Below are 14,242 nucleotides of genomic sequence, written 5' to 3' on the forward strand. Positions count from 1 at the left end.
AAAATATTAACGGCAGACTGATCCCAACGGCGGAGGTGACAAGCTTGAGAGAGCAAACAACAAAAGCTAGAATAACTGAAATATATTTGTTTTTTAAAAAAACAAATTTTTTTGCCCGATATTTCGGTTTGCAATACAAACCTTCCTCGGGGGCTGAACGAAAAAGAAAAGTGAGAAACATAAAAGGATCGTTACAAAGAAGATTTAAAATATAAAATGCGTGACAATGATTGGTTGTTTAGGACTAAGTGTGAGACATGTCATTGGCGTGTTTCGTCACGTCTATTTATACCAAGAGGGTGCAATGTTTTAGCTTTGTTGATTAAATGAGCTTCACGAGCCTTTCTAACTGAGTCACGTTTGCTGCGTATAAGTTCAAGCGGGATTAGTTGGACGTCGTTGATTGAGTGGCCAGGTTGGTTGAAATGTAGCGAGACAGGAGTGGGGTTGAGTAGTTGATGGTGATTCAGGATAGATCTGCGATCTGCATACATGAGTAACCATGGCTACAATTGTAGCTATTGAAAAATATCCTATGCACGTTACTTACTTTTGAGAGTTTAACAGAATGTCATGAACATCTAATTAATAAAACTTCTTCTCTGGACCTGTAGAAGACAAGTCACGCCCTTCTTTCTTGCTATCTATCCGTTGTGCTACTCTTGTACTTACAGTCTAGTGCAAGCGTTCCCTTTCGTTAAAAGAGTGATCCGGAAAGAGAAATGAGACACGGTTTATTTGCGTTACGGATTACGAGGTCCCTAGTCTGCGTGAAAAGCCTTTCATTGGTTATGTTTGCATATGAATGAAAACTAATTTTCCTAATTTAAACTATAAGAGAAGCCTAGCTTTCATTATGATGTTCACAGCAACTCGGAAATGGCATTTTTTCCGGTGCCCTTTTTTCAGACCTGCACTTGGCCTCTAAATTTCATACCCATTTTCAGGCATGGTTTCCCGACTCCAAATCGTCCAAACTCGTTTCTGTAAAATTCGTATCCATTTTCACACTTCAAGGGACCAAAATGGTTAAAACTCCGTACCAGTATTTCAGACCACCTCGAGGCCACACATACCTATACTACTATAGGACCTGATAGGGGAAAACCCCCTGGAACCTCCCATACCAACATCATCAAGAAATCCAGTTCAAATGCAGAGCACGACGCAAAAATGTCAGACCTCTTGTAGTGGAGATGCACTAACGGTCTTTACGTGTAAATAAACCAGCGCAGATGGGCTCCTGGCCTGGCTCCTGGCCAACGTCTGATTCACAGATGTGTTTGAGCCAAGGACGGCAACTGGAAATTGAAATTTTCCCTTTTTGCAGCGTTTTCACGTCATCTCGTTTGTAACGCCAAGATACAGTCATCAACAAGAGCTTTGTCTTTACGTGGTAAGGAGCAAAGCCACGCCAAAAAAGAAAACAACCATTCGACTTCCGGTTGTCGTCCCGTGGATCACGAACGCCATAATATCGTGGCATGACTTCCCCTCCCCTCCGTTCCCCAATTCATGACATGGGGCCGGGGACACTTGAAAATTGTCCAGTGACATTCTCCTCAATTATTTCCCTCCTGACTCCCCTGAGAGTTAGTTATCCCTACAAAAGTTTAATGAATATGGGCTGTGCACGTAATGGTATGGGCATTTACACGTAATATTTTTAGCCATGGATTTCTTCCTAATATTTCCCATGATGCCATCGGCAACCGCACCCCTTGAGAATAGCGGTTATGACGTCAGGCCCGAGAGCACATGGTACAGAGCCAAAGACAGAGTGAGCTTGTAACTCGGGAGTCGGTCAGTATTATGCCAAGCGCTTCATCGCAATCTTCCATGCAGATCGCAGTGCAGATGGAGAACAACGACGTAACTAAAACTGTCCTGAGTATCTTGGAAAAGAAAGTCCGTAATCTAGAAAAACGCAAGGTGAGTCTGGCGTTCGTTTGAGGCGAGCGATCGAACGCGAGCCAGCGCCATCATGGTTTGGAGTTTGACATGTGTTTTTCGCCGCTAAGTTTTCGCTTGTGTTCATAGGGAAAACTTGATTCGTACAAGAAGCTGGTGGACGCTGGACAAGAGCTGAATGACGATCAAAAGGTGCGTTTCTTTTGCGGAGCAAATCTTTACGCGAACCGTAGCACAAAACGTAGCGGAAAACGAGGAGAGCGAAAACTATTTTGTTGTCCGGTACAGGTGTGCGGTTCTTTCGTAGACAGCTCAGCTGACGTAAATTCACTATATTTTATAACAGCATAAATTTAATGTGTGTTTATTTGTTAAAATCCTTGATCATTTGTTGCAAATGTTGAAAATGTTGAAATTAAAATTGATACACTCCGAATTTCCTGTGTTATAAATAGTGAAGTTTTGTAAATCATCCCAAAATGATGTTGGGCTCTTCAAATTTGTAGGTTTTGCGCAATTATACCACTATTCAAATTGAAAGCTCCAGGCCTTCAGTCATCTTTTGGTAGCCGTGACTAGTTAGCTGGGTTGCTATACTATAGTGGAATTTTGTACAAATTGTTCATTGTACAAATTTTTTTTTCATTTTGAAAGAAAGTGACACCCTGGCCGTGTTATTTCCTGGCCTAACTTGTCAATCTTTCAATAGCAGATTCAAAGAAGCCTTTTAAATGTTGGTTAGAGAAGTAGTATTTGGTAAGATTGATAAGGTAATCCCCTCTTTTGTTCCAAGTCCCATTGTTCAAATGACAAAATTTTGGCATTTTGAAAAAGGGGATAGAGGAATAGTGGCGCTATCTGTCATGACATTTTAAAGCAGCAGTTGTGTAGCTGCAGTGCTGTAGTGGTTAGTGCATCAGACTTATGATCAAGAGATCAAAGGGTTGGTAGTTTGAGGCTAGGTTGGTCTCTTCATTACTGTGTTGTTTCTTTAGACAAGAAACTGTACTCCACATATCTCTCTCTTCGCCCAGGTGTATAAATGGGTACTGGTGACATACTACTGGGGATAACCCTGTGATGAACTAGCATCCCATCCAGGGGGGAGTAGCATTATACTCCTAGTTGCTTCATGCTACAGAAACTGGATTAAGCTCCGGCCATTTACACTACTTGGGCTTGTATTGTTCCAATCCGAGTTATGAAACCATGTTGAATGTGACAACATACACATAATTTCTACTGAAAATGAATTCATTTAGTGAATGTTTCCCAAAATATGAAGATACTTGACTGGAATTTCTTTGCTGATTGCGATGCTCTTTTGTTCTGTTTTAGTCAAGTCAGGTCAATTTTTTTTAATATTGTTAATTGCGGAGTGTTGGTTCATTTTGAATCTACTGACAGCTATTAACTTTTATCACACTTTTGGAATTTTGGAATAGTGTTTAGAATGGATACTTTTTTTATCTCGTAATCCATCTTAGTTTTGAGATTACAACTACATTTCCAGGTGATCTTGAGTTACTGCATCTCCTGGTTTCAGACTCCTTCTTCTTGCCTCCCCTTTTCTTTAATTATTATTATTATTATTATTATTATTTTATTTACCCTGACTGACTAACCCTAAGTTTTGAAACCACATCAATGGTAAACAGGAAAGGGTGGTGGCCTGATCATCACATACATGCAACTTTTTGCTGTCCCACATAACACCATCTTTTCACGATGATCACATTACTGCTTTGCAGTAAAATTCACTCACATTGCTACCTTCATTCATTGTGAAAAAATTACGGAAAGTAGTCCAAAGAATTCAATAGTAGATTCAATTAGTTGACAACAGATTAGGGGCTTGATACATCACTGGATTAAAGGGAAACAAATACTTTTCACACACTTGTACAGTGACATGAGTACCAGAAAAACTTACTTTAGTAGCTGATGCTTGATCGACTTCAGATCTGTTTTTAGCTTTAGAAGTTTTTTTTTTTTAATTCAAACTTTCTGTCTGGCTTTTTAATTAATTTACATCTTTTTATATTTTATTTCTTTTATTTTCAAAACCAACAGTGTTACAAAAAGCTTTTAGAAAAGTTGACTTGACAAATTATAGAGAATCGACAATCTGTTTCATAGAGAGTTCATTATTTATACAGTTGAACCTTAACATATATCAAGTGTCCACCCTCGGGGAATGGCTAAGTGACCACTTAATGCAGGTTGCACAGAATACACATCAAACACAATAAAAACAACATTATATATTTAACATTTTACAACTTAAAGTGGACAGTTTAATTATGCCCAAAAGTGCTCACAAAATCACTTGGTTAGAAGCTGCAGCGATAATAATACAATAATATTTATACAGGATAATCCCGTGAGTGTAATAAACACTGTTATCGAAGGGGGTCCTGTTATTAAAAATATATAAAAGAATAAAAAAGAGATAATAAGAAGACTTTAAAAAGTGCAAAACGTTACAAAATCACTACCTGTCTTAACGTCTAATTTTAAAATAACAAAAAAAGTCTTTTGTGTCCTTTGAGAATTCAATAAAGGATTCCTTTGACCTGTTCCAGATGTCGTGCTACTGCCATGCCAAACTAAATTCAATAATTTAATTTGACTTAAACATGGCAGTAGTACGACGTTTGAAACCATTTAGTTCGGCACGACTATTTAGCACGGCAGTAGCACGGCAGACCCTGTGGTGCCAGAAGGCAGTAGCGCAACTTGGTTTGCGAACTAAATCAGTGATTTTGTTACCTCTGCGTCCTGCATCCCTGACGCATAAAAATCCCCAAGGACGCAAAATAATTCATGGCACGCGTCCTGTAGGACACAAAGAATGAACAATCCATCGATCTATGTGTGATTTAACCCTGAAATAAAACCTACCTTAGCTCAGATAAAGAGAGTAATATCATCATAGGTCAAGAAGTAATTTCTGAACGAATAAACAGCAGCATTTCTACACAAATTTCTTTTATTTCAAACCTGCCATTTTGATTTACCTGATGGACTGGTTACTCATTATGTTTACCATATATGGGAAGCACGTGGGTGAACCAAGATGGCCGACAATGGTTATTTTGCGTGTAGTTTAGGTAAAAAAAGATAAAAATTGCCACCCAAAAAGAGTTTTCAACCCCTGCCTGGGCAAAAAAAGTTAAGTTTCGGAGGGCAGCCGCTTCATACAAACGTAGACGAACCCAAGAGTGTTCCCTAGAGGGAAAGTGTTGCTGGCAGTGCTTCAACTTCTGACAACGATAGTGAAAAGAAAAAAAGGACATTCCTTCCACAGTGGTTGAAGACTTATGGTTGGCTGAAATATGATGAGGATAAAAATGTTATGTACTGTGATGTCTACACTAAGTTTAACAGAAAGAATTCCCTCCATCAAAACAGAGAATACCAAAATTATCCGCATATAACTTTGGTGAGGCATGCCTCATTAAATGACCATCAGACAGAACTGCAGATACAGATTAAAAGAACATTACACCATACAGTACACCATACACACCTTACTATTAAAAAATTGACTTCAGTTTAAGGCTCGGGCACCTTTAATATTATAGGACTCACTGGCTTTCGGAGTGTGACTCATTGGCTTTCAGACTGGGACTCATGATTTTTTATGAAATGAGTCCCAGGACTCACCCTAGCAATTTGTAACAAAATAACTGTTAAATTCAAAATTATTTTAATGTATTTTGGGTTAATTTGCTCGTTTTACGCATTTCTATATTTTAGAATTTGACACGACTAAATTAAATTTGATGTTTGAAACCACTTCCTTGCTACTGCTGTGCCACTGCTGGGTCAAATTGATTTAAGTTCGGCCTGGCAGTAGCACAACGTCTGGAACTGGCCTTAGACCTTAATGACAACTGACTGCTTAATATGGTTCTGCTTTATACAAGTCCAACAGTACTAAGTTATAGTTGTGTGTTTGTTTCAGCTTGCAGTTGGCCAGTTGAATCAGGTGGAGCAGAATCTTGAATTTGCCAGGGATCTGCAGAAGAGCATCACTCAGGTGTACAGTGAAGTGAGTGCGACAGATATCTTTAGAAGTTTCTGCTCTGTCGATCAAAAGTATTTGTAAACTTACCAGGGGAAGAATCGGTCACGGAATCTTCCAGTAACAAGCAAACTTTAAATTTCAAAAGCCAATTAATGACTGGTTTTCTTACAGCCATTGACAATTACACATGCAGATGTCAACAGTCGGTGTAGCATGTACAGCATACGTGTAGGTCCTCAGAGTGGATTAAAATCCACTCATGGCTCTCAACTGTGAACCTGCTAACCTAATTACTTGTTTGCCCTCTGAGACTTCAGTTTCTAAGATTGACATGCATTGAAAAAAAAAAAAAAAGAAGAAAAAACAGTCATTGGTTGAGTTGTGAACTTTAGAGTTCAAAGAATTTACTCTGCTGTAGGAATTGGCTGTTAATGGCTCAGTAGCCCCCTTATGAGATTTCACAGGAACTTTTAAATTTTCAATGAAATGGCCCCAAAATATTATTATTTTGAGATAAAAGAAATTTTTGTAAGTTGCCATTATAGGGGATTAAATTTGTATTGTATGTATTCATTAGCAGTAATCTTGCACAGCCACACCCTAGAGTAAACCCTGAGTTCATGTATGTTACTACAGTCGCCTTTGGTGGGCTGTCAATCTTTCAGGGCTGTTCTTTTTCAGTGCTTAATGACAGCCCGTTACAAACTGTGTCTCTTGTATTTTTAGCATCAAAAGCTTCAGAAGAAGAATGCCAAACGAGATCAAGCTGCGATGGCTGCTGCCCAGCGTGATAGTGACATCTCCAAGGTGTGCCAGGTGTTGGAACTGCAGTCGTTGATGGACAACTTGTCAGAAGATGTGAGGGCTGACTTTTTGAGTGGGACCAATGGTGCTGTGGTAAGTTAGATTGAAAGCTTGATAATTGGAGCTCTGGGCGACTGGTCTTTTAAAAGACAATCCATTTCTTTACTTTACTTTACCTAGCATTAAAATGCAGTTTTAAACTAACCATATCCATTGCTTGGTTTGTGGTTCAAATCAGCACAGCCTATTGAAGAAAATCTGTCTTTACCGCCTGCTGTAACTTCCACCGGTTGTAAATAAATAGATAATTAATAAAATAAATAAATAAAGTTGTTTTTCTTTATCTCAGGTTAAATTAGAATTGGCGTATTTTTGACATAACATAATATGCTCGATGGAGTTTACTAAACCAGATTATCACTAGGTGTGTTTGATTGCTAGAAGGGTGTACAGGAGCATGGGAATTCAACCGTGTCTGTGGTGTCAAAAGTGCTCCAGAATTATTAAAAAGGAATGTGTCTATGATTGAGGCTCTCACTGTGACACCGGTAGAGTCAATGTTTCAATGGAACTATCCACATGAGACATAACCCTGATAACATCAACAAAATAATTGAATTGAAATTCATGAAGGGTGCAGGATTCCCACGATCAAAAACACAACAAGGGATGGGCACAGCATTGAGAAGCAGAGAGAACAATTTCTCAACCTAGTCATATATTGGGATTGAAACACACCAATCACAGCCACTGCGTGATGAAAACGAGCAGTAAGCAACCAAAACATCATCTTTGGTGACGGCATCGTGTGTCAAACAATAATATGTGTTATGATGGAGGATGGTTTAGTTTTTCCAATCCACTCTATGCTAGAGTGGACATAATCCTAAGCTGAGACAAACTTAAACGTAAACTTTCCTTTTAGGTTGTATCTGAGGAGAAGTTTGTTCAAATTGATGAGTTTTACAAACTGATCACCCCAAATCCTGACGAAGAAAAACCAATAAAGGAACAGCAGCTAGCAGCCAGTCAGCACATTGTGAAGTTTTTGGAGGCCAGCCCTGAAGCTGTTGTGAAAACAACTTGTATCTTTCTTTTGCTTAACATTTATACACTCTAGTTATCTAACACAGTGAGACAAAACTAATGTGTCCTTTTTTATGCAGCTTTCTTTGCCAGTCAAACATCAAAAACTTTTCAACTCATATTGTGTGTGTGATCCAAACTTTTGTTTGCCTTTGTTTGGTGACAGTCCTTAGACTATTTCAGTCTTTTTGAATTCAATTCAAGTTATGGATAAGAATCCAGTCTACATTGGTTCAACCTTTTTGGTCATTCTTCTTTCATTGTGAATTGCAATACTGTATTGATATTTGTGTGGTTAGAGCAGTTTTCATATGTGTCATAATTTTAACCAGAACCAAAGCAGGTCATTTTATGACTTAATGAACATTGCTTCCTTCAGTTGGAGTTTCAAAAGGTCAAACAAGTTACATTCAGTGACAGTGAAGAATCAGTTTGACAAAAAAGAGCAAGTGGTAATAAGGTTTTTTATCATTGGATTTGCAAAGCAAGTAAGCTTCAAAATACGACACCATGATGTTTTCATGTCATTCAACTTCATCAAAGCGAGGTTCTAAATACGTTCGATTGTAGTCATCATTTACCTTTTCATATTATGGAAATTTTGTGCTTGCAGGCTGTCGCTTTTACTCATACCTTTTCTTTTGTTGTGCAACACAATGCCACATAAAGCAAGGGTATGGCAATAACAAAGGCAGGACATACGTGTATGTGCTCGTATTTATACGCGTATGACAACATACGCGTATGCGTATTACTTGCGTATGGTATGCATATGAAAAGTTCGCTTATCTTTGAGCTGCACTGTATAGCACAGTTTTACTGTACATACTCATTGTAACTGATGATGGTATATGAACATGCCCAAACTGTTCTATAAGCTAAAAAAATGTCATTCTCTATTTGCAATCTGTTTTCAGACTGCTTTCTCAACCAACTTTTTGTTACTAATGTTACAGTACTGGCCTAAATTTGAATAAACGAACATAAGGTGGTTTAGTCATGCTGTGTTTGTGTGATCTTAATGCTTGGGTTGTTACAAGCAGATTGCCAGTGTCAAATAGTTCCTTAACCTTGGCAAGACAAGGCTCTGAATGAGTTGGTTGCGTCAATCAAGAAATGCAGCTACTTTGAACAGTCACAGGACGAGGAGGAAGAGGAGGAGGAAGAAGAAGAGGAGGAAGCTGCTGCTGCTGCTGAAAGTGAAAACATTGCTGAGGAACAAGAAGGATCTGGAGATGATAACGAACCAACAGCTCAGGTGAGTCCTTGTTTTTATCTTGTCACGAAGCATACATTAAACACAACTTCATGGGTGTTTATTTTAGCTGAAGAAGAAGAATTTGGAAAATTACCTTTGTTTACATTGGTAAATGCACATAATGTGACTAAGCTCTTGTGCTGTGGAGATGGATACTGGCAAGTTCTCTGGGGAATCTAGCAAAATGCCAGGGGTAACCTGGGATGGGCTTGCATGGCCAAATAATTATCTCTTACAGACGTTTTGTGATTTAGAAGCTGCCTAAGAAACCTTTGGGCCATGTTAACATACTCTGTGCGTGTGATTTCTTCACTTGAATAGGGCGAGGCAACAGAAACTACGAATGGAGACACAGACACTCACTTCAATAGCGGCAATACTACATCATCTGACCCAAAAGACGTGGCGACATTTGCATCCAATGAACACGGACTGAATTTCTTAAGTGAATCAGAAGTGGAATCCAAACATCAGACTGTAGCAGAACCACCAGCTCCTGTTGAAAATCAGAACGAGGCAGTCTCCGCCCAGAGCAGTGGTTTTACTGCTGAAGGTGAAGATGAAGGATGGGGGGACCAGGGTGGTGAGGAGACTGCTGGAGATCAGGGAGAAAACACAGGTAAGGGAATTGATCTTTCCAGGAATTTATGATAGTTTGCTCTGCCTTTGATGGTATTGATTTAAACTTTCATCTCAAGCCTTTCAGGTCAGCCAGCCGGCCAGTACCAGTCATTTGTGATTTGTCCTTTGCAGCTGGGGTTTGATCAGTGACTGGTTGCCTTTGGCTAAGTTGTGGGAGTCCTATTCACACAAAATGGAAAGAGCGTGTTGAAATTAAAAAAGTGGCTAAGGTTGAGATCCTTGACTTGTAAGAGTTAGTTTTGATGGTGGTCTGAATGGTGGTCTTTAAAAGATTGCAGGAGGGTAAGACATAACAAAAAATTCAGACTTGTTAAGACCTCCAACATGGATACTATTGCAAAGGACACTCAATGTAAAATTGAGAGCCTACCAAATCAAATGACCAGCAAAGATTCTTGGTGCAGTGTGATGAATCCTATCTCAGCTGCGACCAAAGAATGATGATGATGTTTGCAATTATTTTATTAAAGGGCTGACACTTGGTGATTTTGTTAATTTGGTCATGTTCTTTCCTTGGGAAAACTGTCTTATTCTTGCATACCAGGTGCGACTGGAGTGAATTACAGTTTGAAATTTGCATTCTTAATTTCAAGGGGGCAACCTTGAAAAGAGAAATGAAATCAATATGGCAATAATCAAATTAGAATTTTCTTGGCAGGAATGCCTCACCCAGTTTGACTGTAAAAACAGGCAGTTGATCCTATCTCAGCTGTGACCAAAGAATAGTTATTATAATAATTATTATTCTTATTAAATTTCAAGGGCTGACACTTGGCAATTTTGTTATTTTGGTCACATTCTTTCCATGGAAAAACTATCTTATTCTTGCATGCCAGGTGCAAGAAATTTAAATCCAATTAAAATTTGGCTACCGAAGCAAATTACAGTTTGAAATTCGCATTCTTCATTTCAAGGAGGCAACCTTGAAAAGAGAAATGAAATCAATATGGCAATAATCAAGTTAAAATTTTCTTGGCAGGAATGGTTCACCCAGTTTCACTGTAAAGACATGCACTTGAAATAAAGTCAAATAACCACAGCTGAAAATGGGCCTAGTGGCCTTCCTGCTTGAGAAAAGCTAAAGGAAGTCAACTTGTTCAGAAATGGAAGCATTTTCAGTGTTAGCGATTTATGTAGAAGTTTTGTAGTGTTGGAAACATGTGCTGTAGACATGTGTTTTCACAGCTGTTTGCAGATATCTGTCTTTAAATGTTTGCGTTTGCACCAAATAAATTTTGATAACAAGGGTTTTATTAAGATTTTGAACAGTTGGGCAAGAAGTTGATGCACCTTTGCAGGAAAGTTAAAGGGGAGGGTTTCACATTTCAGTGCATGTGCATGAATTTAAACTCTTTTTTTCTTCTTTCTTATCAATTTTATGGCCTTAAAAATCCTACTCACATGTACTTCAATAATCACATACTACAATACGTCCAAGCAAAATGACGGATGAGCAGAATTCACAGAAAATGTCAGTTGATTATACAAGTCGATATTGAATTTAACCGGTGTTGACCCAGAGGATTTATTCCACAGTTGATGGCTTTACAAGTATTTGTCTGCAAAATAATGCAGTCACCTGAAAAATAATCAACCGGGAAATTTTCAACAGCAAATTTACCACCCAATATCATTTCTCACTTTTGAATGGTTCTTAAAAAGTGGATTAAGTTAAATGGGCTTGTGTCATAGAATAGTATTTTGATTCATGTACATATGCCGAATGGTGAAACCGCCCCTTTCACTTTGTTAAAAAAATTGGTTGAGGTGCTTTAAGTGTCTGGACAAAGTCCTGTTCAAGATGGTCAGTTTGCCTGGTGCCCAGCTCTAAATGACCCCCCCTGGATAAGCTGTTTTGCATTCACTGAAAAAGTGTTTTTTACTTTGTTTCCCCTTGCAGGCGGTTTTGACACAGTGCAGTCTAATGGCTTCCAACGTGGGGGTCGTGGAGGTCGAGGTGGATTTCGTAGGGGAGATGGAGGCTTTAATCGCCGTGGTGGTGGGCCCCCTGGGGAGAGAGGAAACAGGCGTGGTGGCAGAGGAGGCTTCAGTGGACCACCAAGAGGAGGAAGGGGAGGGTTTGGACAGCAACAGGTATGAAACTTGACAGAGGTGGTGGCCTGGGCTTTGAGATTCCAGTTATTTACGAGTTATGTGGGAACCCAAAATATCTTGCAAGGCTTGACAAGCTTATCAACAGAGTGAATCTGCTAAGCAGTCATTGAGAATGGAGGATGAGGGCTTGGTCTCTCCTAAAGAGTCTGGAAGGAAAAGGCATAAGCTGAAGTGAAAACACACAGTCTGTTGTACAGCCACAAAAGAGATTGGTGCAAAAATACACATTCCAGAAATCTTTTGAAGTGTGTTTTGACAAATGACAAAACATCAGACTGCAATTTATGTTACATGTGCAGTTCACGGTGTCCGCTTTATTGAGAGTCAAAACAATAAAGTTGTTATGTTTGTACCACGAAAAGTGTCCGTAATTCCTCAAGAACGAGAGTCCGTAATAGCAGTTGTCAGTTTCAGTCAAACTCCTATAGCTTTCGCCGGGGATCTGGATTTTATCCGTGATAGCAAGTGTCCGTAATAGCGGGGTGTTCGCAAGGCGAGAGTTGACTGTACTTATTAACAGTGTATTTTTGTTGGTTGATTTTAAGACCATTTCATGGGGTGCTGGGATTATTAGAACAAAATAATAATCTATATGAGCAGTTTGGTTTTACGAAGGTTAAGTAAAATAATATTTTTATTTCTTCTCTATTTCCAGGATAATTATCAGAGATCTGGAAGAGGTGGTCGTGGAGGTCCCCCCAGAGGCAGCCGTGGGGGACAACGTGGACGAGGGCCCCCTCAGCAATAAGTAATTGTGTGCAACTAAATTTCAGAAATAACCTTCAACAAGTTAGGAAGATTTTGATGGAGCTTTTGGCATAAAGTTACGAGAACTGACCTAGTTACAAGCTTATGGGCTTGTGTTGTAGACCCTGTGCATGTGCAGAGTGACGCTTTGAAATCCCTTTTAACAGTTCGGCGAGCACTAACTGGACAAGATAAAAGAACCTGAATTCTCTACATTAATTAATGCTCCTTCAAGTACACAAGACTTTCATCGAAGCTGAGTCTCGACGTACTATTCTGTTGAACTATGCTTAATTTTCAAGAACAAAAATATTTTTGTCTTCATGCATTATGGATAGTATTGAATGATAATGTTTGGCTGCTTTGAGAAGATTCAATGAAGGACTAAGACGCAAGACAGATGCAGCACACACAGAACGAAGATTTCTTCAGTTGTGCACGATCATAGCGAATTAATGCGGTGTTAAGAGGATCGACGACTCAAGGCAATTTTATTGCAAGTATTCCTGGTTGTTGTCTCTGTTGTAGCTTGTCAAAACTGAAGTGACAGCTGCAAGGGAAGCCAGTGATAGTTGATATTTTGTATCTCAAGACTGAAAGAACATCTTGATGGACTGTAATGACCCCTCACTATGAAAGAGCCTTTTTAAATGACTGCCATAAAACCCTCTATGGTGTATGATTTGAGCGTTGCAACGTTATTAGGAAATGAGGTTTTGCAGTCAATTGAAAAAAAAAAGAACTGCTTCAGTGTGGCAGTCTGGTGGGTCAGTACATTGGTAACTTTGATTCCACACTTGAAACAAGCTGTTTTGTGTTTAGGTTTCTGTTGGTGGTTGCTGTGAATGTGTTGTGTTTTGTTGAAAGCAGATGCCACGCAAAAGAAGAGATTGTCTTTGGACAAAAGTATTGTATTTGTAAAAAGGTATAAAGCTATTTGGTGTATTGAATATTAAATAGAGTTTTTCGGTATGGGTATTTGTTGTTTGTCTGATTTGATTATTTTCTTGAACAACTGCACTCCTCTAAACTTACTACCAGACACAAACTTGTTTTAATTATGTGGCTCAAACTTTTGAGGATGTGGATAAAACCCTTGCGTGTGAGCATCCAAATGAAAGCTACTAAACAAGGTATGTTTAGTTGCTATGGTGCTGTTTGTTGCGCTATGAGAATTTTCGCTGAATTAATGCATCTGTCGATTCTAACTGTGCCAACCCCCCACCCCCCGAGGTCGACTAATTGCTTACCTCCGGTATGGACAATGTTGAAGAAGGCTCTACTAAAATATAATGCCCAGGGCGGGACGGAGGAGATGGGTACTAATGCATGATGTCATCGCTCCCCTAATACCCTATTAAATTTGCTTTTTTCTCTTTCCTCAAATTCAAGTTATTTGGGGCTGAAGGCAAGTACACACAGGTTTGCATGATTATCAGAGCTCGGAATGATTGATATGCTAAAGAAAAGACCGTGGTCAAGGTTGGTCGCGTTAACCGTTGGGGAGGAAGGAAGAGGACCATGGGAATGAGGTTACCCATATTACATAGCGGGCCTGAGCTGAGTTCTCTCAAACTGGACCAATGCGCCTGCATTCCCTTGTTAAGTAGATCTCTCTGGCCTGGTAAGAGGATAGGCCATTTCCG

At 39.3% G+C, this 14,242-nt stretch overlaps 1 protein-coding gene across 1 annotated transcript; it reads left to right on the top strand.

Moving 5' to 3' along the window:
- The first annotated feature begins 1,752 nt into the window (after window positions 1-1,752).
- On the top strand, window positions 1,753-13,570 carry LOC146482609 (uncharacterized). The gene is made up of 9 exons (XM_085107042.1): window positions 1,753-1,932; window positions 2,041-2,103; window positions 5,882-5,968; window positions 6,671-6,841; window positions 7,674-7,833; window positions 8,914-9,092; window positions 9,414-9,711; window positions 11,635-11,828; window positions 12,505-13,570. The coding sequence occupies exons 1-9, from the start codon at window positions 1,759-1,761 to the stop codon at window positions 12,595-12,597; spliced, it is 1,419 nt and encodes a 472-aa protein (XP_084963168.1). The 5' UTR covers window positions 1,753-1,758; the 3' UTR covers window positions 12,598-13,570.
- The last annotated feature ends 672 nt before the right edge of the window (window positions 13,571-14,242 follow it).

This window comes from Pavona decussata, unplaced genomic scaffold (assembly GCF_977016875.1).
Source record: "Pavona decussata unplaced genomic scaffold, jaPavDecu1.1 SCAFFOLD_45, whole genome shotgun sequence".
NCBI lineage: Eukaryota > Metazoa > Cnidaria > Anthozoa > Scleractinia > Agariciidae > Pavona > Pavona decussata.

Coding starts and splice junctions, on each gene's coding strand:
- LOC146482609 (XM_085107042.1), top strand. CDS start 1,759: ATGGTACAGAGCCAAAGACAGAGTGAGCTTGTAACTCGGGAGTCGGTC. Junction 2,104..5,881: donor AGCTGAATGACGATCAAAAG/GTGCGTTTCTTT, acceptor TGTTTGTTTCAG/CTTGCAGTTGGCCAGTTGAA. Junction 6,842..7,673: donor GTGGGACCAATGGTGCTGTG/GTAAGTTAGATT, acceptor CTTTCCTTTTAG/GTTGTATCTGAGGAGAAGTT.